General features: G+C 42.9%; 1 protein-coding gene and 1 non-coding gene across 5 annotated transcripts in view; one reads left to right on the top strand and one right to left on the bottom strand.

Annotated features, from left to right (window-relative positions):
* The window catches only part of LOC126267068 (muscle, skeletal receptor tyrosine protein kinase-like), a 590,423-nt gene that overhangs the window by 133,672 nt on the left and 430,997 nt on the right, over positions 1 to 25,754 (bottom strand). For all 4 annotated transcript variants that reach the window (XM_049971921.1, XM_049971918.1, XM_049971919.1 and 1 more), the window contains exon 3: positions 19,973 to 20,055. In XM_049971921.1, coding sequence (XP_049827878.1) covers positions 19,973 to 20,055 — 83 coding nt within the window. The remainder of the gene's footprint in view (positions 1 to 19,972; positions 20,056 to 25,754) is intronic.
* Trnas-cga (transfer RNA serine (anticodon CGA)) lies at positions 346 to 420 on the top strand. The gene has a single exon. It is a non-coding gene; the product is annotated as a tRNA-Ser (tRNA).

Below are 25,754 nucleotides of genomic sequence, written 5' to 3'. Positions count from 1 at the left end.
GCACTGAAGATCGCGCTAAGTTTTGCGCTCCTGTAAAAATTTCTTCAGTCTTTGGTATTTTGCGTTCTTTTAAATTTGGCATACTTTATCCGTTGCTTCTACAACAGTGTTCTGACCTTTCTTGTGTACCACGGAGGAATTTTCACATCAGCGCACACTCCGCTGCAGAGTGAAAATCTGATTCTGGAAACATCCCCCAGGCTGTGGCTAAGCCATGTCTCGGCAATATCCTCTCTTCCAGGAGTGCTAGTTATGCAAGGTTCGAAGGAGAGCTTCTGTGAAGTTTGGAAGTTAGGAGACGAGGTACTGGCAGAACTAAAGCTGTGAGAACGGGCCGGGAGTCGTGCTTGGATAGCTCAGATGGTAGAGCAGTTGCCCGCGAAAGGCAAAGGTCCCGAGTTCGAGTCTCGGTCCGGCGCACAGTTTTAATATGCCAGGAAGTTTCGGTTTGTAACTTACTCGTTTTGAGGGTGAATTACAAGTCCTTTAAATTCTCCCTGTAACTCTCAGTTTGGCGTTCACTTTTGCTACTACTTGCTATCTGTATGCTTATGACAGCATACGATGCTCGGTACGCATGCGCTACCTAATATGTTCCCAAACACCGCGCATGAAAACGGAATTTTTGTGGAGCTCATACCTCGGGTCCTACTGGTGATACAAAGGTGGGGCCAACTGTTTTGGATAGCCCTTCGGCTAGGGCCCATTTGTATTTCCAACAGAACGATCGCCATACTGTAACTATCCTACAGTAGACGGCCAAAGTTTGAATAATACACGCATCCTCCAGCTTATACAAATGGATGAAATCGGTTGGTCCTTTTCGGATTATATGTGGTCTGCAGTGTGCCGTAAGGTGCTTATGGAGGCACCATTCAGTTCATGGGCGGTACCAGAGAAAACCTGAAAAACATGTTTTTGGACACTAAAACCGAGCTGCGGATCCCAAGACGGCTATGCACAGAAAATAGCTGAAATTTTGACGATGTACTCCCGGTCTCGAAGAGTGCTGAAATGTTTCTTCATAATTTCATCCGTTTCCGAGGTACATTTGTTCAGAGTTACCATACTTGTGCACATAAAATCCGATGTGAGACGATAACGTTGTTCATAAAGTGGTGCGGCACGGTGAAGCTGTTGCAGGAAAAAGAATGAAGCCAATGGAATAATGCTGCTAGCGGAGCACAGAAAAAGGCGACAATTCTCCTGTTTAAAAGAAGACTACGAGCCGGGGCGTTGAATGTCAGAAGCTTGAACGTGGTAGGGAAACTAGAAAATCTGAAAAGGGAAATGCAAAGGCTTAATCTAGATATAGTGGGGGTCAGTGAGATGAAATGGAAAGCAGACAAGGATTACTGGTAAGATTAGTATAGGGTAATATCAACAGCAGCAGAAAATTGTATAATGGGAGTAGGATTCGTTATGAATAGGAAGGTAGGGCAGAGAGTGTGCTACCGAGAACAGTTCAGTGATAGGGTCGTTCTTATCAGAATCGACAGCAAACCAACACAGACAACGATTATTCAGGTATATATCCCGACGTCGCAAGCTGAAAATGAAGAGACAGAGAAAGTATATGAAGTTATTGAACAGGTAATTCAGTACGTGAAGGGAGATGAAAATCTAGCAGTCATGGAGGACTGGAATGATGTTGTATGGGAAGGATCAGAAGAAACGGTTACAGGACACTGTGGGCTTGGGACAAGGAATGAGAGAGGAGAAAGATTAATTCGGTTCTATAATTAATTTCAGCTAATAATAGCGAATACTCTGTTCAAGAATCACAAGAGGAGGAGGTATACATGAAAATGCCGGGAGATATGGGAAGATTACATTTAGAGTACATGATGGTTGGGCAAAGATTAGGAAATCAGATACTTGAGTATAAGACGTACCCAGGAGCAGATATAGACTGAGATCACAAATTTGGTAATGATGAAGACTAGTCTGAAGTTTAACAGATTAGTCAGCGAGAATCAATACGCTAAGTTGTGGGATACGGAAGTAGAAAAGAATGAAGAGATACGCTTGATGTTCTCTAAGGCTATCGATAGAGCAATAAGGAATAGCTCAGTAGCTAGTACAGTTGAAATGGAATGGACATCTCAATAAATGGCAATCGCAGAAGTTGGAAAGCAAAACATGCTACAAAGGAGGTTACTGCGAAGAAACAATGGGCAAATAAAGAAACACTTCAGTTAATCTGTGAAAGAAGGAAATACAATAAAATGTTCCGAGAAATTCAGGAATACAGAAATACAAGTCGTGTAGGAATGGGATAAACATGTAGTACATGGAAGCTAACATGAAATAACTGCATGAAAAAAAGTGAGAATATCGGATAAGAAATAATAGTCGGAAGGACTGACTCAGGCTGTAAGAAAGTCAAAACAACCTTCGGTGAGCCGGCTGGGGTGGCTTAGCGATTCTAGGCGCTTCAGTCTGGAACCGCGCGACCGCTACGGCTGCAGGTTCGAATCCTGCCTCGAGCATGGATGTGCGTGATAGGATAGTTAAGTTTACGTAGTTCTAAGTTATAGGAGATTGATGACGTCAGAAGTTAAGTCCCATAGTGCGCAGAGCCGTTTGAATCAACCTTCGGTGAAAATAAAGACAAGGCTGGTAACATTAAGACTGCAATGGTAATTCCACTGTTAAATGCAGAGGAAAGAGCGGAAAGCTGGAAAGATTGCACTGAGGACCTCTATAAGGAGGGAGATAGGTCTGATGTAACTAAAACAAACAACAGGAGTCAATAGCGAAGAAAAAGAGGATCCGTTATTAGAATCAGAATTTAAAAGAGCTTCGTAAGAGTTAGGGTCAAATAAGGCAGGAGGGATAGATAACATTACACCAGAATTTCTAAAACAGTTGGGGGGAGTGGCAACGACTATTCGTGTTGGTGTGTAGAATGTATGAGTCTGACGATATACTATCCGACTTTCGGAAAAATATCATTCACAAAATTCAGATGATTAGGGGAGCTGACAAGTGCGAGAATTGAGAAATGTGTAAGTGGAAGTTGTAGTCTTTCGCCCCGAGTGTTCGTCTACACATCGAAGAAGCAATTATGGTAACAAAGGAAAGTTTCAAGAGTGCTATTAAAATTCAAGGTAAAAGGAAGTCAACGATAAGATTCGCTGATGACATTGCTATCCTCGAAAATGAAGAAGAATTACAGCATCTGCTGAATGGAATGAACAGTCTACTAAGTACAGAATATGGATCGAGAGTAAATCGAAGAAAGTCAAAGTAATGACAAGTGTCAGAAATAAGAACAGCGAGAAACTTAACATCAGGACTGATGGTCGCGAAGTAGGTGAAGCTAAGGAATTCTGCTACGTAGACAGCAAAATAACCCAAGACGGACGAACAAGGAGGGTATCAAAACCAGTGAAACACTGACAAAAGGGAATTCTTCGCCAAGAGAAGTGTACTAGTATAAAAAATTGGCCTTAATTTGAGGAAGAAATTTCTGATAATGTACGTTTGGAGCATAGCATTGTATGGTAGTGAAACGTGGACTGTGGGAAAACTGGAACAGAAGAAATCGAAGCATTTAAGATGTGGTGCTACAGACAACTCCTGAGAACTGGGTACACTGATAAGGTAAGGAATGGGGAGATCCTTCACAGAATCGGAGGAGAATAAAAGGGAAACTCCGACAAGGAGGAGGAACAGGATGATACAGCACTCCGTCTTCAGGCCACAAGTGGCACATTGGGACCATCCGACCGCCGTGTCACCCTCAGGTGAGGATGCGAATAGGAGGGGCGTGTGGTCAGCACACCGTTCTCCCGGTCGTTATGATGGTTTTCTTTGACCGGGGCCGCTACTGTTTGGTCGAGTAGCTCATCAATTGGCATCACGAGGGTGAGTCCACCCCGAAAAATGGCAACAGCGCATGGTGGCCCAGATGGTCACCCCTCCAAGTGCCGGCCACGCCCGACAGCGCTTAACTTCGACGAGCTGACGGGAACCGATGTAACCACTTTTTTTTTTGTAATCTCATTTTGTTCGTTTTAGTTCGTTGCATCTGCTCGGGGCGGACGTCGCAAGACACCAGTTTCAGTTCGTCGTTTATCCATTAACTCAGTTTTTTTATTACAGAGGGCAGCTAACCCTCTGACCGAACACGCTGAGCTACCGTGCCGGCTCCACTGCGGTAAGGCCGTTGCCCCAAATAGAGTGATAGGACATCTGTTAAGACATTAGGGTGTAACTTCCATGGCACCAGAGGGAGCTGTAGAGGGTAAAAACTGTAGAGAATGACAGAGATTGGAATACATCCAGCAAATATCTAGGACTTTGGTTGCAAGTGCTACTCTGAGATGAAGGGGGTTTGCACAGGGGAGGAATTCGCGTCATCATCCTAAGTAGTAACCTGAGAAGTAACAGGGGTAGTTATGATAAATCATTTTAAGAACACGTGAATTAGAAGAGGGGTCACTGAACTCGTTAACTGCACGCAGAAGGTCTCTTTTTGAGAGTGATCCAGGAAAATAACGTGGTTGTAATAGCTTTCGGTCCCATCGAAATGCTTGGTATCGTTGAACTCCCTAGCCTCTCACGATTAGGAAGCTTGATTCCAGTGAGGATCCATGGAAGCTGCGCCCGTCATTATTACTTCACTGAACCTTATGCAGTGGTTGTGGTTTACATTCCGCCAGTAGCCGCTGAGAAGCCAGCAGGGAAGTCGGGGTGGCTGAATGGAAACACACACTGAAATCATTCATAAAACTATTGTCTCGACTTTTCCCTACGTTTTATTAATCCAATATGGAGACATTTTGGAGTGACGGGATACGTACGCTGACATTTAAGGATGCATTTCTTGCAGAGCAGAGTGTTGTAACAGCATACAAATTAAGAGCAATGGTAACCAGTGCGAGGAGAGTAGTGGTCAACACGCGACGGTGCGGCTGCTGAAAGAAGGACCAGCCGTGTTTGGGCAGTACTGTGCAGTAGCACACGCCGGCCACTGTCGGAGGGTTCCAGAAGTCCCCTGCGGACAGACAGAGCTCTTGTGTGACGCCCGAGCCTGTCTGTGGAGCAGAGAGGGGGGAGGGGGGGGGGAGACGCCGCGGCATCCCTCGCTCATTCTCCCCATCACAGTCGCTCTCGGACGCCGCGATGACAGCCCGCCAGTAACCGGACACCGGCGGAATGTGGGTGGAGCAGCCCGCCTACTGTGCTCATTATTACGCTGGTCAGTGACCGACCGCATTTCTCTTTCCAACGACACTGTAGCTCATTAATCAGGGTCGATAAGAAGCGGTAGTTGCTCGTTGCTCTCCCAAAGGAAGGGTTGGGCGGAACCATAACTACGAGTGCGCAGTTAAGGAATAATCTTAAAAACACTACTGGCCATTAAAATTGCTACACCAAGTAGAAATACAGATGATAAACGGGTATTCATTGGACAAATATATTATACTAGAACTGACGTGTGATTACATTTTCACGCAATTTGGGTGCATAGAACCTGAGAACTCAATACCCAGAACATCCACCTCTGGCCGTAATAACGGCCTTGGTATGCTTGGGCATTGAGTCAAATATAGCTTGGATGGCGTGTACAGGTACAGCTGCCTAAGCAGCATCAACACGATACCACAATTCATCAAGAGTAGTGACTGGCGTATTGTGACGAGCCAGTTGCTCGGCCACCATTGAAAAGACGTTTTCAATTGGTGAGAGATCTGGAGAATGTGCTGGCCAGGGCAGCAGTCGAACATTTTCTGTATCCAGATAGGCCCGTGCAGGACCTGCAATATGCGGTCGTTCATTATCCTGCTGAAATATAGGGTTTCGCAGGGATCGAATGAAGGGCAGAGCCACAGGTCGCAACACATCTGAAATGTAACGTCCACTGGTCAAAGAGCCGTCAATGTGAACAAGAGGTGACCGATACATGTAACCAATGGCACCCCATACCCTCACGCGGGGTGATACACCAGTGTGGCGATGACGAATACACCTTCCAATGAGCGTTCACCGCGTTGTCGCCAAACACGGATGCGACCATCATGATACTGTAAACAGAACCTGGATTCATCTGCAAAAATGACGTTTTGCCATTCGTGCACTCAGGTTGGTCGTTGAGTATACCATCGCAGGCGCTCCTGTCTGTGATGCACCGTCAAGGTTATAAGGTGTCAGGCAAATCGAACACCTTCCATGAAAACCTTGACATGATAAGCAAATCCAGTAGTATGTCACATAGCTCCGAATAAAGCGTGACATTAAATTAACCAAAGTAATACAAGTAACGAGTGAGCAAATGGAATACTACAGACTAACACAAGAATGCCTAAATGCATGTCGTACCTTCCCACTGTGAGACCGACGCAGTTTCGAGGGGAGAAACGAGAACAGAAGCCGAGAGCAGAACCGTGTTTAGGTAGAAGGCCCTACGATAAGGGACGGACTGGACACCCACGTCGCCAGCTAACCACTAGGGCCTCACCACCCACACGTTTTAGCGTGAGACTTTTTCGTGTCTCTGTTACGTCGAGGAGCACCCCCCAGCCCATGTTAAAAGCTAGAGCCCTCCAGAAAAACAGTATAGATCTTACGATAACACAAAAAGTGCCACTACCACCCGCAAGTTTTAGCGTGAGACTTTTTCGCGTGTCTGTTACATTAGGACCACCCCCCAGCCCATGGTAAAAGATAGAGCCCTCCAGAAGAACAGTATAGAGCTTACGATAACACTAAAAGGACCACACCAGCTGCAGGTTTTAGTGTGAGACTTTTTCGCGTCTCTGTTACGTCGCAAACTTTAAAAACATTGCCCCACCACGAAACGTATAACGTTTCTCATTGGATAGACAGAATTTTTGTAGGCGGAGCTTAAGGTTAACATTGAGACCCTGATTGGTCAGATGAAAATACAGCCAGATAGTTTTTTTAAAACCAACTTCGGTAAATTGTAGTAAGGAGAAGTTAGGAGAAAGGGAGTTGCTTCCGAGATGGCGAGGTGAGCGGAGCTGTGCTGCCCGCCGCTGCCCTGACGCTGCCTAAACACCGACAAGGTAATGAACGCACGCGATGCCGCATTTTTGAGCGCATAAGGCTTCACTCAGAACCGCAGAAGTCTCATCTATTACACCCCCTTTTTTGCGTAATACTAGTGTACATGGTGTTCACATTTGCCACTTGAAGAACAGATCTGAAACGCTATGATTTTTCTTTATATAGTTGTTGAGAAGCCACATCAGCCACTGTAATTTACGACAAGTTAGATAGGTAATTAAAGATAATTGAGGGTCACTGTAGACCATTTTGATAGTTTTCTCTTTTGTGAAACTTAAATTAAACCTAGATTATAGATGTGATATGGCATAGGTCATCCTTTAATCCATTGTAGAACTTGGAAACCCACTCAGGGAATATTCGTTCACGTTTTTGTTGAACGCAGTTGTTTTTTACCATTCTGTATGGAAAAATTTCCTTTTATCAATAGTGCAATTTATAAACAATGTTTTGTGAGTAGAATAAAATTTCCAATGGTAAACTTAACTGCTTTTTCGACGTTATTTTACCAGATAACTAAAAATAGGAAAGCCTTGAACCCCTTCCACTAAATTTTGTTAGTATTAAGATTCTTTTACAGGGAGTGCAGTGGATCTGACGATGAGATCATTAAGTATTTGGTTATGTCATCGCTAGTCTCACTGAACTCTTCTGAATTCTACATGTCATGTGTGGTCTGGCGTCTCCTTACCAGCAACAGGTCCCAGGTTCAAACTAGTCAATTCTTTAAAAAAAAAACACGCTCAGAGCGTCGTTGCGAGAAAGTGGTAGGGAGACACGATATAGAAGAAACAGACACCACCATGAATGTTTAGAAGGTTAACCGCAACCATGGTCTCCGAGCTGATAGTCCATGCTTTCGCAAACGTCGTCGAACTGTTCGAGCATATGGTTGTTGTCTTGCAAACGGCCCCATCTGCTGACTCATGGATCGAGACATGGCTGTAGGATCCGTTACAGTCATGCGGATAAGATGCCTGTCATCTCGACTGCTAGTGATACGAGGCCGTTGGGATCTAGCACGGCGTTCCGTGTTACCCTCCTGAACCCACTGATTCCATATTCTGCTAACAGTCATTGGATCTCGACCAACGCGAGCAGCAATGTCGCGGTACGATAAATCGCAATAGCGATAGGCTACAGTGCGATCTTTATCAAAGTCGGAAACGTGATGGTACGCATTTCTCCCCCTTACACGAGGCATCACAACAACGTTTCACCAGGCAATGCCGGTCGAATGCTGTTTGTGTATGAGAAATCGGTTGGAAACTTTCGTCATGTCAACACGTTATAGGTGTCACCACCGGCGCCAAACTTGCGTGAATGCTCTGAAAATCTAATCATTTGTATGTCACAGCATCTTCTTCCTGTCGGTTCAATTCCGCGTCTCTTCGGGGGCGTTAAATGCGCGCTCTTTCGTACAGAAACAATGATTCGAAGCAAAGTCAACAGATAGTAGCACATGTAACAATTACAGAATATGTGGACGCAATATGATAGACTACAAGCTAGTCTTTCAAAATTTAATCAAGAATTAAAGGCTATTGCTCTGGTATTCTGTGTATAACTTATGCAACAGAGTCCCAGTACTACATCAACAAAACTGAAAAGTGATGCTTACCTGTTTCAGTTGGGGAACAGAGGATTTTTTCACACGACTTCTACAAGTTGTTTCTGATACCACTCTGCACACAACGTACTCAGTGGCGAGCTGATCAATTTAGTTAACTGCCAGGAACACATGCTGCTGCGGTCTGTTTGGGACTGCGCCCTCTTTGATACATTTACGCTATCCGTTGTAGGGAGGGGGAAAACCGACAGTTTAAAACCGCTACCGGTATTTAGTTCTGAATAACCAGAATTATTCGGTAGATTATTGGTTTCGGTTTTAACAGGTCTTTTTATTTGTTGCTAATCTGACAAAAATAAATGTGTATCAATCTGCCACCAAAAACAGTACTACAATTTTTGGTTTCTGATTTTTTTTTGGAGTGATATTTATTCGTAAAATTTCCATTCCTTTGAAATATTCGGTTATTATTCAAAATGGGAAAAGCGATCAGTGCTATTTTAATAACAACGCCAGCAGTTAGAAACGAGCTACAAACACATGACATAAGATCTAGAATAATATCCGCCATCAGTCACAATACAAGGTGATTTTATTTAACACACGACTGGTTTCGTGCTTGTGCCCATCTACAGGTAATTAACATTCATACATGTATTCCCATACTCAGTTTCGGACATCATCGTTTAAATACAAAGATAAATAATATGATGAGACTTAACAGCCACAAATGAAACATTTGGAATGGCTAAGCGACGTGTGTTGTACAGTATGTCTAGGTTATCTTTAAGGGCTGTGTCTGAATGACTATATTCTTTCAGATGTGTAGCAAAACTGGATATATCGAAGTTATTTTGCAGGAAGTTCCCAGTATCTTATAGTGAAATTCCTTCCTGTCTCGTCCATGTACTACTGAGGGCAGCTCTCAAATAAAAGTTTGTTAATACTGGTTTGCTGTGACACTGACCAGCTGTCTTGCTGCAGTGAATGATGTGCTGTTGTAGCCTATCGTTAGTGCTGATACATATTTGAATACGACTGTTACGACAAAAGTTTACGGAAAAAATGCATCACATAAGAATCGGTACAACATTTCCGAGACGATAATTTATCTCTCGCAACATGGAGAGGCCTACTAGATGATGCAGTGTGCACGATTTGCTCACACCTGCTAAGATAATAAGTCATTCATAGTTCATAACAAAAACAGAAAGTAGGTGATGGGCTACATGTGTCTACATAAAATGCCTATATCTGTCTGTAGTCCTTGGAAACGGACAGCATAACACGAAAACAGAGTTCTCCAACCTCAGTTTTCAGCCTTTAGCACTGAGTATTGGTAATGCCCAAGCAGTCGTATGATCCTCGATCATGATTTTTAGCGGAGATAAAAAAAATTAGAATCAGTAAAAGAATACTACTGATTTTTTGAACTATTGAATCCCTCTTCACTTAAAACTTACGGGCCGTGGTCGAAGTATAAAACTCTCCCCTGGCGTTTCGTTTCCGACTGCGGGAGACATCCTCGGAGGTACAGCGGCGAACTGAACCCCTCATTATTCTTTCATAAAATCAGAGAACAGTGGTCAGACAAAGATTTTTTTTATCTGCCTATTTGATTTGATATTTTGATTCTACGTTCCTTGAAACTTACTGTGCAAAAATTGGAGTTTTTCAGTCTTTGCTAGATTACATTTATTACTGGAATTAGAAGCGATAAAAAACTCAAACTCGGTTATTTCAGAAACTGAGCGCTTTTAATAGTCAGACTAAATTGATGATGAAAAAAATCGGTTGTTCCAGCTATGTCAGTCATCTCTAATACGTAGTATTAAAACTAAGAGAAGGAAGTAGAGGGCGGGGGGAAGAGGTATAACGAAAAAGAGAGATCTTCAGTCGTAAAAGTACCTTCGGGCGTATCTCAAACAAACGCAAACGACCATTACTTTTCAAAACATATATAAATGATCCAGCGGATAACGGTGGAAATTCCTTGAGGCTTTTCGCGCTTTATGCTGTTGTATACACAGAAGTCGCAAGGCTAACAAACTGTATCGAAATTCAGTAAGAGCGTGGAGGATCGAAGCTACCTTCAGGGATTTGCAGTTGACTCTGAAAATAAACAAATACAACGTACTGGGCACAGAGCCATACCAAGATCATCCTGCGCCCAAAAATACCATTCTGGAATTGTTTCTGCACTTATTTAGGGAATTTCGTAATTTGTAAGGTAGGGTTAATTAAAATTAAGCGTTATTGAAAAAAATTGTTAAATGAGCAATATAAATAAAAAATACAGCACACAGCAAACGAGATTTATGATTATACTAAGTAAATAGTGAACTGTATGAACATTTAAGAAAATTAACTGAAACAAAACCTATGTCTTTCTCTTTATGGCAGATACTGTATAAAACGGGTGGCGCACGAAAAACCGGCTTCGAGTACTGAATGCTAGGCAATTACGATTGAAATGCTGTGCGCCACGAGCAGATAAAACAGCAAATAGATACACATACATTAATCAGATTATAAACAATAACAAATAAGTTAATGCAAATGTATTTACTGAATTGATGACTATTGGTGAGCGACAATGAACAGCCTACAGTTTGGCGCCACCCTGCAATATGATGTACAATAAAGAATAGATTTTATTAATGTGGATAAATTATTAAGTGGAAATAAAAGAAAAATTCAATAATTATGTGTTGAGAGCACATTTGTCCCAGAATGGAGTTTCTAATATAATTTTGCTTCACATTCTCTTTGAGTAAGAAAATTCATTGAATATGTCACTGAAGTCAAAAATACCTGAATCTGATAGCCTGCTTCGCCTAAGCACGACCTTAAGTAGTTTTTTATCATCTCTGTCTGAAACAGCGTTGACAGGATGCTGCAGTGACTGGTTCAAATGGTTCAAATGGCTCTGAGCACTATGGGACTCAACTGCTGTGGTCATCAGTCCCCTAGAACTTAGAACTACTTAAACCTAACTAACCTAAGGACATCACACACATCCATGCCCGAGGCAGGATTCGAACCTGCGACCGTAGCAGTCGCACGGTTCCGGACTGCGCGCCTAGAACCGCGAGACCACCGCGGCCGGCGCAGTGACTGGAATTATCTTAAATATGCCCGAAGCTATTTCGATGTTTGGATAAGGATCTAGTTACGCATACTTAAAAATACTTCAAAATAACGAAATTGGAGGCTGTTTCATTGCTCTTCATCAAATCTTTCTACTTTATGAAACATGGCAAATTTATTAAGCAGCTCACCTGTATCGATATTTCTGCAGTATTCGACACCAACATCTGTTGTACATTTTTCAGGTAAAGATACAGAGCTATCACTTAAAGTGTTCCCAACAGTACATAAAACTGTGATGAAATGGTTTATTACTAGGGGCGTTCACAAAGTAACGCAACACATTTTTCTCGGCTGATTCGATTGAAAAATCCAGAAATTTATTTTGGGACATCGTGGAATATTCACTGGGCGAGGCGTCTGTCACCATCCAAACAAGTTCGCACGCACCTGTCCGATCTCCCGCGTGCCGAAACTGAAGACGCAACTGCAGTATGTTCGTCGCCACAAAGATGCAAACGAATTTCTCCATAATAGCGCAAGGCCTCACGTAAGTCTCCACACACGACAATAGCTCACAGTACTTCACTGCACTGCTCTTTCTCATCCACCCTACAGCCCGGATATGGCACCTTCCAACTTCCATCTTTTTGGCCCAATGAAGGAAGAACACCGTGGGTGACATGGAGGTTGTTGATGCATCAATAGGGTGGCTTCGAAAAGTCGACCAGTCGAGTAGTACCTTGCGGGCATACAGGCCCAACCAGTAAGCTGGCGTAAATCCGTCGCAATGAAAGGAGATTATGTTTAAAAATAAGTTTAGTAGCCAAAAGAGTGTGGTATAATAAGGTATATCGGAATCCTTGATAAAACCAGCCTGTTTTCAGAAAGAAGTATTCTACATTACTTCTTGAACGCCCCCCGTATATGTCAGATGTGTTTCCTAGTTCAGTCAGTATTGTATCGAACATTTCGAAGCACTCTAACCTAAATGAATTCACTTCAGTCTCCAGCTGACAAAAATCTGAAGCCTTCAGTCAAATAGCGTATTTGATTCAGCAGTCTCACGTCAACCTTCGATATCTTACACTAACATAGTGAAATACACTCCTGGAAATGGAAAAAAGAACCCATTGACACCGCTGTGTCAGACCCACCATACTTGCTCCGGACACTGCGAGAGGGCTGTACAAGCAATGATCACACGCACGGCACAGCGGACACACCAGGAACCGCGGTGTTGGCCGTCGAATGGCGTTAGCTGCGCAGCATTTGTGCACCGCCGCCGTCAGTGTCAGCCAGTTTGCCGTGGCATATGGAGCTCCATCGCAGTCTTTAACACTGGTAGCATGCCGCGACAGCGTGGACGTGAACCGTATGTGCAGTTGACGGACTTTGAGCGAGGGCGTATAGTGGGCATGCGGGAGGCCGGGTGGACGTACCGCCGAATTGCTCAACACGTGGGGCGTGAGGTCTCCACAGTACATCGATGTTGTCGCCAGTGGTCGGCGGAAGGTGCACGTGCCCGTCGACCTGGGACCGGACCGCAGCGACGCACGGATGCACGCCAAGACCGTAGGATCCTACGCAGTGCCGTAGGGGACCGCACCGCCACTTCCCAGCAAATTAGGGACACTGTTGCTCCTGGGGTATCGGCGAGGACCATTCGCAACCGTCTCCATGAAGCTGGGCTACGGTCCCGCACACCGTTAGGCCGTCTTCCGCTCACGCCCCAACATCGTGCAGCCACCTCCAGTGGTGTCGCGACAGGCGTGAATGGAGGGACGAATGGAGACGTGTCGTCTTCAGCGATGAGACTCGCTTCTGCCTTGGTATCCCGTGCCACCCAACGTGCTCTAGAAGGTGTAAGTCAACTACCCTGGCCAGCAAGATCTCCGGATCTGTCCCCCATTGAGCATGTTTGGGACTGGATGAAGCGTCGTCTCACGCGGTCTGCACGTCCAGCACGAACGCTTGCCCAACTGAGGCGCCAGGTGGAAATGGCATGGCAAGCCGTTCCACAGGACTACATCCAGCATCTCTACGATCGTCTCCATGGGAGAATAGCAGCCTGCATTGCTGCGAAAGGTGGATATTCACTTTACTAGTGCCGACATTGTGCATGCTCTGTTGCCTGTGTCTATGTGCCTGTGGTTCTGTCAGTGTGATCATGTGATGTATCTGACCCCAGGAATGTGTCAATAAAGTTTCCCCTTCCTGGGACAATGAATTCACGGTGTTCTTATTTCAATTTCCAGGAGTGTAGCAGCAAACGTCCACTAATGGACATGAGCTAACGGTGTAGGTGGCAGCTGCATAAACTTAGCACTGTGTGACAGACATCACATGTCACACCTGTCTGTTGGCACATAGCCCGTGGGATACCTGTTCCGTAACAGTAATTTATTTATGATGCTGCTTGAACGAAATGATAACAGTGTTCGTTTACATCTTGAGCAGAGGGAAAGGCTTCTTCTCGCAGGCAGCATTTATAAACACAAAGTGGTAGGAGAACTCAGGTGTATCTCCCGGTTAATTCTTAGACTGGATTTCTTACCGGCCAGTTTTTGCGCCCCCTCTGTGCAAGCCTTGACGGAAGCCTGTCTCGCTATGACCTCGGTACCAATCACTGAAAGTAGTTGTGTCAATTAAAGAACCACAGCACCAAGAAGGAGTTGTGTGACATGTTGGTAGGCGTGTTTCTATGTCTTAGAAGGAGTGGTCGCGGACCCTCTCGTCGAAAGCTCTAGTCCTCCCTCGGGCATGGGTGTGTGTGTTGTCCTTAGCGTAACTCAGTTTAAGTTAGATTAAGTAGTGTGTAAGCTTAGGGACCGATGACCTCAGCGATCTGGTCCCATAAGAACTTACCTCAAATTTTACCATCATATTTTATCGTTTTATTTTTGAAACTGAAAGTTCTCCTATAAGCGTTATATGAGTTTTATAATTATGTATAATATTCTGTAGGATGAAAGGCATAACTTTATCGGATCTTTTATCTTTACCTGTTTTTAAATATATATATATATATAAAAGATGGGTAATACTCCACTATTTTTCCAATTTTCATTCTTTGGTGCTTCCACAGTACTACATTTGTTGCTTTCTTATTCTCTTTCCCTTATTCCTTCATTTACTTCGCATCCATCCACCAAGATAATCTGTTGACTTTGTGAACCTCAGTGTGTCACTTAACTCCTAGATCACTAGCCTCCGTGCCCTCTTAACGTTCCTTGATTTGCCAACGAACAAATCCTAGATATAATGTCACAAAAAGACCCTTACTTTTTTTTTACTGTAGTCTTCGGATTGTTTTGATGTGGTCCAACATGAATTTCTCTTCTGCGTCTCCCTCTTCTCTCCGGCTAGCATCGAACGGCGCCAGTTATTTGTTGAATGAGTTCTAATCTGTCTTCCTCTACAGTTTTTACCCTCCACAGCTCCCTCTAGTACCACTGAAGGTATTGCGTGATATCTTAACAAATACCATAATATCCAGTCCCTTCTTTCTGTCAATGGTTCCTTGCTTCATCAATTCTATGGAGAGCCTCCCCATATTTTACTTTTCAATACTCCTAACTTTCAACGTAGTTCTATAGCACCACATCTCAAACGCTACGATTCTCTTCTTTTTCGGTTTTCCCGCAGTCCGTTTCACTACCATGCAGTACAGTGCTCCAAACATTATATTCTCAGAAATTTCTTCCTCAAATTACGGCCTACGTTTCATACTACTAGACTTCTCTTGGCTCCTTTCCTATCCTAATATGCTTTTTACATCCCCCTAGCATCGTCTGCCATGGGTTATTTTGCTTTCAGCATGGCAGAGTTCTTTTACTTCGTCTACTTTGTGATTACTGGTTTTCATGTTAAGTTTCTCCCTTTTCTCATTTCAGCTACTTTTAATTACTTTCGTCTTTCTTCGATTCACACTCATTCCATATTCTGTATCCATTAGACTTTATATTCCATTCCAGATCCTGTAATTCATCTTCCCTTTCACTGAGGATAGCAATGCTGTCAGTGAATCTTATCACTGATGACCTTTCAGCCTGAATTTTAACCCTGCTCTTAAATTTTTCTTTTATTTCCGTCATTGCTCCTTCGATTTTTAGATTCAACAGCAGGCGCGAAAGACTGCATCCCTGTCTTACATCCTACTGAAAATGCGACGTTCCTTCTTGCGCTTTCAATCTTTTGGTACTCCTGGGCTGTTATACATATTATACACTACCTGCTATTCCTTACGTCTAACTTCTACTTTTCTCAGAATTTCTAATATCTTACACCATTTTACACTCCCGAACCTTTTTTCCAGGTCGAAAAATGCTATTAACATGTCTTGATTTTTCTTCAGCCTTGCCTTCATCACCAGTCGCAACGTCACGAGTGCCTCTCTGGTGCCTTTACCTTTACGAAAACCAAAGTGATCGTAATGTGACAGCTACTCAGTTTACCTTTTCATTCATCTATTTGTTATTCTTGTTAGCAACCTGGTTGCATGAGATGTTAAATTGATACTACGTTAGTTCTCGCACCAATCTGCACTAGCTATCTACGGAATTGTGTGGATAATATTTTCCGAAAGTCTGATGGTATGTCGCGGGCCTCAGATGTTCTGCACGCTAATTTCAATCATACTTTGGTAGAAATTCCAATTGGATGCAAACTGATTTAAGCTCAAGAGTTTACAAGCTCTTCTAAATTCGGACTGATACTGGATCCCCTATCACTTCCATATCGATTCCATTTAATTCTTCAGTCACATCATCCGACAATTCCTACCCCTCAGAGGCCTTCACTGTGCTCTACTTACATGTCTGCCCTCTCCTGTGGGTTTAACAGTGGAACTCCCATTGCACTCTTAATGTTGCCACCCTTGTTTATAATTTCGCCCAAGGGATTTTGGTTATCAATATGCCGAATCAGTCTTGTCGATGATCGTATCTTTTTCGATTTCTTTACATTTTTCCCGCTGTTCTGCAGTTTCTATTTATTTCATTCCATGTAATATTTAGTCCTTTTCGTTCCTTCCCTTAACAGAACTCTTCCTCCTTCTTCCGTCGATCAGTTTAACTATTTCTAATGTTACCCAAAGTTTCTTCGCATTTACCGTTCTTGTACCTAAGTTCATCTGCTCAGCATCTGTGATCGTCCTTTTCAGTTGAACTTCCTACTCTGGTATTTCTCTTTGCAGTATCCACACCCCTGGCCAACTACAAACGCATCTCATCATTTCTCAATACTTCAGCATCCAACTAACTTCCGAGCGCTTATCACAGACTTGAGTTTACTGTTCACCACCATTAAATTGTGATCTGAGTGTTTATTTGTTCCTGAGTACGCCTTAAAATTCAATATGTGATTTAGGAATCTGTGTCCATGATGCAATCCAGCTGGAATGTTCTGTGTCTCCTGTTATTAGGTGAAATTCAGTGCAATATGTTATTAGCCTTTTCATATTTCATTCCTACGAAAAAGTCCATATTCTCTCGTAAAACTTCCAACTCCTGCCCCTACAACAACATTCCAATCTTCCTTGATTATTAGAGTTTCATCTCCCTTTACATACTGAATTAACCGTTCAATATCCTCACTTATAGCTTCTATCTCTCTCTCCTCTCTCTCTCTCTCTCTCTCTCTCTCTCTCTCTCTCTCTCTCTCTCTGGCGACGTCGGGACGTGTACCTGAAGTATTGCTTTCTGGGTAGGTTTGCTGTGGAATCTGATGAGAACAACACCATTACTGAACAGTTCACAGCACCTCACTTACTGCCCTAACCATCCCATCATTACGGAACCTACTACATTTATACCATTTACTGCTGCTGTTGATATCACCCTATATAACTTCGACCAGAAATCCTTACCTTCTTTCGACTTCATTTCACCGATTCCTACTATATCTAAATTAAGACTTAGTATTTCCCTTTTCAGATTTTCTAGCTTTCCTATCACATTCAAACTTCTGACATTCCACTCTCCGACTTGTAGAACGTTGTCGTTTCGTTGGTTACTCACTCTTGTTCTCATGGACACCTCCCCCTTGGTAGTCTCCTCCTGGAGATCCGAGAGGGGCCCAGTCAGGAATCTTTTTTGCCAACGGAGAGATCATCATGACACTGTTTCTAACTACAGTCCACATCTCCTGTGGGTACACATTGTGTGCCTTTAATTTAGTGGTTTCTATTGCCTTCAACATCTTCATGCCGTTGATCATTTTTGATCATTCCGTCTTTAGGAGCCGTTTCCACTACCAAGGCAACAGAGAGACCTGAACCTGTGTCCGCCCCTCCGCCCTGTTTGATAAGGCAGTTGGCAGAACGAAGGTGATTTCTTGTGCCATTTAATTATCTCTAAGTAAACTTTCTTCTAGTTGGCTTTGTATTTCCTTCTGCCATCAATCCTTTCTAGTTTCTGGTCACTTTGTTCTTTGTGTCCACTTAGTTGTAATATCGTTTTAGGGTTTCAAATTTGCAATTCTTCGCGTTTCTTCCTGTTCATATTTCCCACGAGCGACCTGCAATCCTTATAGTTAAAGGAACATCTTCCTAAATTCCATACCGAAATTTGTTGAAAGAAAGCTCTCTTCGCCTGAGGTAAATTTCTTTTGAAAAGTCTCTCCATTTTTGTTAAAGTTTCGAGAACATACCTTCACCGAAGAGTCAAGCAGTATATTGCTCCCTGCTACGTATATCTCGCGAAGAGACCATGAGGATAAAATCAGAGAGATTAGAGGCCACACAGAAGCATACCGACAGTCCTTCTTTCCACGAACAATACGAGACTGGAATATAAAGGAGAACCGATAGAGGTACTCAGGGTACCCTCCGCCACACACCGTCAGGTGGCTGGCGGAGTATGGATGTAGATGTAGGTCATGTTCTTTTTTCTGCTTTCTAGACAGAAAAGAATTTCATATCTTCTACAACAGTGTCTTCCTTAGTTTCCTGTTTACGAAAACTATATCCATGTTTCTACTGCTCGTTCTCAGTTCCGTATATTGCTTGTGATGGCTCATTTCGTCCAATATCGATTTATTACTTACTTCATATTCTCACTTAATTAATTCATTCACTCTAAATAGTACACAGTGTGCCACGTGTGTGATGGAGGACACAGTTTTTGACTACTGAGCAACAACGCTTAATGTGAGATATTTAAATACCCAGTTTGGAAAAAGTTAAGTCATGCAACGGAGGAACTGTGGCATTTTTAACAGAATGTGGACGAAACGTTCATAAACCACTAAAGTGCTAGACAAATCTGCTCTCAAGTCATAAAATTTGCCAAGGATGAAAGTACAGAGAAAAAAAAGGCTCAAATGGCTCTGAACACTATGGGACTTAACATCTGATGTCATTAGTCCCCTAGAACATAAAACTACTTAAACCTAACTAACCTAAGGACATCACACACATCCATGCCAGAGGCAGGATTCGAACCTGCGACCGTAGCAGTCACGCGGTTCCGGACTGAACCACCTAAAACCGCTCGGTCACAGAGGCCGGCGTACAGAAAAAATTGCAGTTTTTAAAAAGGTTCAATTTGAAAACTTGGAAAGAAGAAAGTTTAAAGAGCTTGGGATATTTTGACCTAATTCTATGAAGAGGGGAAAACAAGAAAGCGGAAGCTTCTTAAACGAAATCTATTGAATGCATTGGACAATATTTTGAGAGATAATTTTTTTCTGACCAGCATCACACACAAAAATTAAAAAAAGGAAAGAAAAATGTGACAGGGACGTGAAGTTCCTCAAGGATGGTTTGGAATAATTATACACTCTGAGGTGTTTGCCATCGGAAATATTAATATATGTAATCGATACGATGAAACAATTGTCTACTATATTGCTTGTTCAGCTTGGAAAGAAGAGAGTCTGCATGGCTTTATAATATCCCTCAGTCGATATATATATATATATATATATATATATATATATATATATATATCGTTGTGGAACGTGCGTCTATTCAGCACTAACAGTAATATTTAAAAAGTGTCCAGGTACTTTAAGGCCACACGGAGCAGCAAATACAAAAAGCATCGTCGTCTGTTTTCCTTGTATGTTTGTGTAATCTTTGTTCTTCGGATGATGATGTGTCCATTATCTTGGGAAAGAACGACAGTGAAACACATAATGACAAAAATGATCCAGAAAATGCATTTTGAGCAAAGTCATCCGGATATGGAAAAAGATTCTGGAACCGGATGACTGACAGCACTTGCCAACAGAGACTGGATGTTGTCTCTTGCTTCTAGAGAGTGTACTTACCTCTTGCGCGAACGGTGGTGAGATGGTGCCGTTAGTCTTGTTGGTCGGCACGATCACAGGGATAGGCTGTGGTGTCACCGGGACTACAACAAAAATCAGAAAAATCATTATCAAAATTAAATATAGTTAATTATACACGCTTTTTTATTAATATCTACGTAACGTCTTCTGTACCCATATTTTAACAACGATTTAATTAAATTATTAAATGAAATTTGTAAAATAAATTAAAGGTATTCTCTCTAAAAAACACACTTTCAATGTTTTTGTTATATCATTGTCGTAATGAAATCTGCATCTACTTCTAATGAGTTAGTTTATACACAAATGAGAGAACATTACAGATATGCTACCGCAGAATTACATGCAGTCTGCTCTGACTTGTAGCGAAATGTAGGAAGATCTGCAGCGGATAGGCACTTGGTGCAGGGAGTGGCAACTGATCCTTAACATAGACAAATGTAATGTTTTAAGAATACATAGAAAGAAAGATCCTTTATTGTATGATTATATGATAGCGGAATAAACACTGGTAGCAGTTACTTCTGTAAAATATCTGGGTATGCGTGCCGAACGATTTGAAGTGGAATGATTATATAAAATAAATTGCTAGTAAGGCGGGTACCAGGTTGAGATTCATTGGGAGAGTCCTTAGAGAATGTAGTCCGTCAACAAAGGAGGTGACTTACAAAACACTCGTTCCACCTATACTCGAGTATTGCTCATCAGTGTGGGATCTGTACCAGGTCGGGTTGACGGAGGAGATAGAGAAGATCGAAAGAAAAGCGGTGCGTTTCGTCACAGGGTTATTTGGTAACCGTGATAGCGTTACGGAGATGTTTAGCAAACTCAAGTGGCAGACTCTGCAAGAGAGGCGCTCTGCATCGCGGTGTAGCTTGCTCGCCAGGTTTCGAGAGGGTGCGTTTCTGGATGAGGTATCGAATATATTGCTTCCCCCTACTTATATCTCCCGAGGAGATCACGAATGTAAAATTAGAGAGATTCGAGCGCGCACGGAGGCTTTCTGACAGTCGTTCTTCCCGTGAACCATACGCGACTGGAACAGATAAGGGAGGTAATGAGAGTGGCACGTAAGTGCCCTCCGCCACACACCGTTGGGTGGCTTGCGGAGTATAAATGTAGATGTAGACCTGTTTAAGCATGTGGCTGGAGGGAGCTGTAAAACAAAACCTATTGTTATTACACGAAATTTGGGACAGAAATTAAAAATACTCTCTTAAAATTAAACAGTTGTGTAGTAGTCGAATCTGCATGTACTCCTAATGAGTTACTTTATACACAAATGAGAGAAAACTACACGCTACCGCAGAGTTGTGTGCAGTCTACTCTGAACTGTTGAGTAGCTGGCTGTAGGGACATCCGGTTGTGATGTTTATACAGATTTCTGCATGTTGTATCCGCCTGGTAGTTGTTTCCTACGCACACCAGGTAGTTTGTGCGAGCAGCCTCTCCGCTAGGGTCATAGGCGCAGCCGACTCGCATCAGAACAGAGATATTTCCTTGCGTGTCCTGGGTTCTACCTCGGAGTTACACATCGCTTCTATAGCCTCTGGGAGCGGCAACCTCGTCGACAGGCAGCGCACCGTTCGCAGCAGAGACCGCTGGAGGCAGGTCACTAATTTGCTACTCCAGACCACGCGTCCTCGCAGCGCCACGCCAATATCAATCGCCGCCGACTGTTTTGGGCTTCTGCCGGACCGTGCAAAGTCAGTTATGACCTACGTGTCAGATCGGCAGTACCAGCGATTATGTTTCCGTGCTCCCCGCCCCAGTTCACAGTGGTTGTCACCAGCCGTACGTCAGCCGTCATACGCTAGCTGTACAGGCGTAGTACCTTCCCAGACCTTCAGGCGGCCGGCTACCACGACTCATGGGTTGGTAGTATTTGAACATCACAGACAGCGTCCCTACATCTACATCTACATCCAAACTCCGCAAGCCACCTGACGGTGTGTGGCGGAGGGTACCCTGAGAACCTCTATCGGTGCTCCCTTCTATTCCAGTCTCGTATTGTTCGTGGAAAGAAGGATTGTCGGTATGCTTCTGTGTGGGCTCTAATCTCTCTGATTTTATCCTCATGGTCTCTTCGCGAGATACACGTAGGAGGGAGCAATATACTGCTTGACTCTTCGGTGAAGGTATGTTCTCGAAACTTCAACAAAAGCCCATGCCGAGCTACTGAGCGTCTCTCCTGCAGTCTTCCACTGGAGTTTATCTGTCATCTCCGTAACGCTTTCGCGATTACTAAATGATCCTGTAACGAAGCGCGCTGCTCTCCGTTGGATCTTCTCTATCTCTTCTATCAACCCTATCTGGTACGGATCCCACACTGCTGAACTGTATTCAAGCAGTGGGCGAACAAGCGTACTATAACCTACTTCCTTTGTTTTCGGATTGCATTTCCTTAGGATTCTTCCAATGAATCTCAGTCTGGCATCTGCTTTACCGACGATCAACTTTATATGATCATTCCATTTTAAATTACTCCTAATGCGTACTCCCAGATAATTTATGGAATTAACTGCTTCCAGTTGCTGACCTGCTGATAAGGGAACTATATTTCTATGTATTCGCAGCACATTACACTTGTCTACATTGAGATTCAATTGCTATTCCCTGCACCATGCGTCAATTCGCTGCAGATCCTTCTGCATTTCAGTACAATTTTCCATTGTTACAACCTCTCGATACACCACAGCATCATCCGCAAAAAGCCTCAGTGAACTTCCGATGTCATTCACAAGGTCATTTATGTATATTGTGAATAGCAACGGTCCTATGACATTCCCCTGTGGAACACCTGAAACCACTGTTACTTCGGAAGACTTCTCTCCATTGAGAATGACATGCTGCGTTCTGTTATCTAGGAACTCTTCAATCCAATCACACAATTGGTCTGATAGACCATACGCTCTTACTTTGTTCATTAAACGACTGTGGGGAGATGGGATCAGAGGGAAGATGTGTATGTTGTCTGTAGTTATGTGGATATTGTTAATAAGGACATTATAATTGAGATTCATTTTATTAATACAATATCTTCGATGGGCGTCCAGTACGGGGCTACGACATTAAAAATATTAACATGTCAATTAAACCTCAGATGTAAAGAAAAAAAAACAGATTTAAAAATTTACCCTGAGTAGTTCATTGTGACCACATTCATTGAGCCGGCCGCGGTGGTCGAGCGGTTCCAGGCGCTCAGTCCGGAACCGCGGGACTGCTACGGTCGCAAGTTCGAATCCTGCCTCGGGCATGGATGTGTGTGATGTCCACAGGTTAGTTAGGTTTAAGTAGTTCTAAATTCTAGGGGACTGATGACCACAGATGTTAAGTCCCATAGTGCTCAGAGCCATTTGAACCATAGCCACATTCATTGAATCTATACAACTTGCGACACGCCTAAGCCTATACCAGACCTATTTTTTTTCTCTTAATGTGCATGTTATTGCTTAATTATCTTTCTGGGCGTTGTTGTTTTTCTGGTCATCAGTCCTGAATTGGTATGATGCAGCTCTTCATACTACTTTATCCTGTGCAAACATTTTCATCTCCCAGTACCCACTGCAGCCTACATCCTTCTGAATCTGCTTAGTGTATTCATCTCTTGGTCTCCCTCTACGATTTTTACCCTCCACGCTGTCCTCCAATAGTAAATTGGTGCTCCCTTGTTGCCTCAGAACGTGTTCTACCAACTGATCTCTGCTTCTAGTCAAGTTATGCCACAAACCCCTCTTCTCCCCAATCCTATTCAATAACTCCTCATTAGTTATGTGATCTACCAATCGAATCTTCAGCATTCTTCTGTAGCACCACATTTCTAAATCTTCTATTCTCTTATTGTCCAAACTGTTTATCGTCCATGTTTCACTTCCATACATGGCTAAAGTCCATACAAATACTTTCAGAAGCGACTTCCTGACACTTAAATCTACACTCGATGTTAACAAATTTCTCTTCTTCAGAAACGCTTTCCTTGCCATTGCCAGTCTACATTTTATATCCTCTCTACTTCGACCATCATCAGTTATTTTGCTCCCCAAATAGCAAAACTCCTTTACTGCTTTAAGTGTCTCATTTCCTAATCTAATTCCCTCAGCATCACCCGGCTTAATACGACTACATTCCATTATCCTCGTTTTGCTTTTGTTGATGTTCATCTTATATCCTCCCTTCAAGACACTGTCCGTTCCATTCAACTGCTCTTCCAAGTCCTTTGCTGTCTCTGACAGAATTACAATGTCATCGTCGAACCTCAAAGTTTTTATTTCTTCTCCATGGATTTTAATGCCTACTCCGAATTTTTCCTCAGTTTCCTTTGCTGCTTGCTCAATATACAGATCGAATAACATCGGGGAGAGGCTACAACCCTGTCTCACTCCCTTCCCAACCACTGCTTCCCTTTCATACCCCTCGACTCTTATAACTGCCATCTGCTTTCTGTACAAATTTTAAATAGCCTTTCGCTTCCTGTACTTTACCCCTGCCACCTTCACAATTTAAAAGAGAGTATCCCAGTCAACATTGTCAAAAGCTTTCTCCGAGTCTACAAATGCTAGAAAGGTAGGTTTGCCATTTCTTAGTCTTTCTTCTAAGATAAGTTGTAGGGTCAGTATTGCCTCACGTGTTCCCATATTTCTACGGAATCCAAACTGACATTCTGCGCGTTAATTATATATATAATCGTTCCCTCATTAAATATCATAAGCCCACAGTGTCCCATTATCCCACAGGAGCAAAAGAATAAATAAATAAACGAAACTGAATACGCCGTTGATTGATCAAGCTGATGATAATAAACGCACAATTTACATGCCTGTTCAAAAATAACGTTCCAGCAGAAGAATTTCCTTCCTTATAGCTTCTAACGAGCTTCATTAAAGATGTTTTGGCATTTGAGTTGGGCCTTTGTTTCCTGCGCAGCTTTCTCACTGGAAAAACTAATCTGTTCCCGGAACAGGTGCTTTGCGCGTGCCGAAATATCCCTTAATTTGCCTTCAAGGTCGAGAAGGACGAATTAAGACCCTGGGCGCTGTACCGGAAGCAGGGGCAGCCACGTGTTCAAGACTCCAGTTTTCGATGTAATCCGGGATGAGTACTACGTTTCACTTCTACCTCGGCGCTCTTACCTATAATCCCGGGCGCAAACTGACGTGCTCGTGTGATAAGTTCGGTACAGGCCTCGACAGGTTTCAGAAACAGCAAAAGACTAGGGTGGATGTTCTAGTATTGAGAACTCAGGAGCTATCTATGTTTTACTTGGTAAAAAACGTTCAATAGTCTGTATCATATAAACAAATCTTCATTGTTGACAACCGGTTTCTTCAGTTGTGACTATCATCTTCCGGTCTCAAAAATGTTTTTGTTGTACGAGGCGTGGTTCACAAGTGAGTACAGTTTTTAAATAAAGCAATAAGCAAGCAGATTTTTCTTAGCAGTTTCTTTTACATGAAAGTTACATAATTCCTACCGGTATTAAGGTACTTACGAATCGTACAATCAGCTTTTGAATATCATTCTCATAGAAATCTTTGGTATGATTAGGTAATAACTGCATAAATGATACTCTTCACAATTGAAGAAACTCATAACATAACGTCAAAAACTTAAAGCGTCTGTTCTCTCTATCTTTCTCTCTCTCTCACTTTTCATCAACTTCCTGCACCGAATCCTCAGTAACGACTGAAAGTCAACCACTTCGTTCCTCATCATGCACATTCGTACATCCATTTTTAAAAACTCTCGCCTATTTTCGTACCAG

Source organism: Schistocerca gregaria, chromosome 4 (genome assembly GCF_023897955.1).
Source record: "Schistocerca gregaria isolate iqSchGreg1 chromosome 4, iqSchGreg1.2, whole genome shotgun sequence".
NCBI lineage: Eukaryota > Metazoa > Arthropoda > Insecta > Orthoptera > Acrididae > Schistocerca > Schistocerca gregaria.
This window is presented reverse-complemented; position numbering and strand designations above follow the sequence as displayed.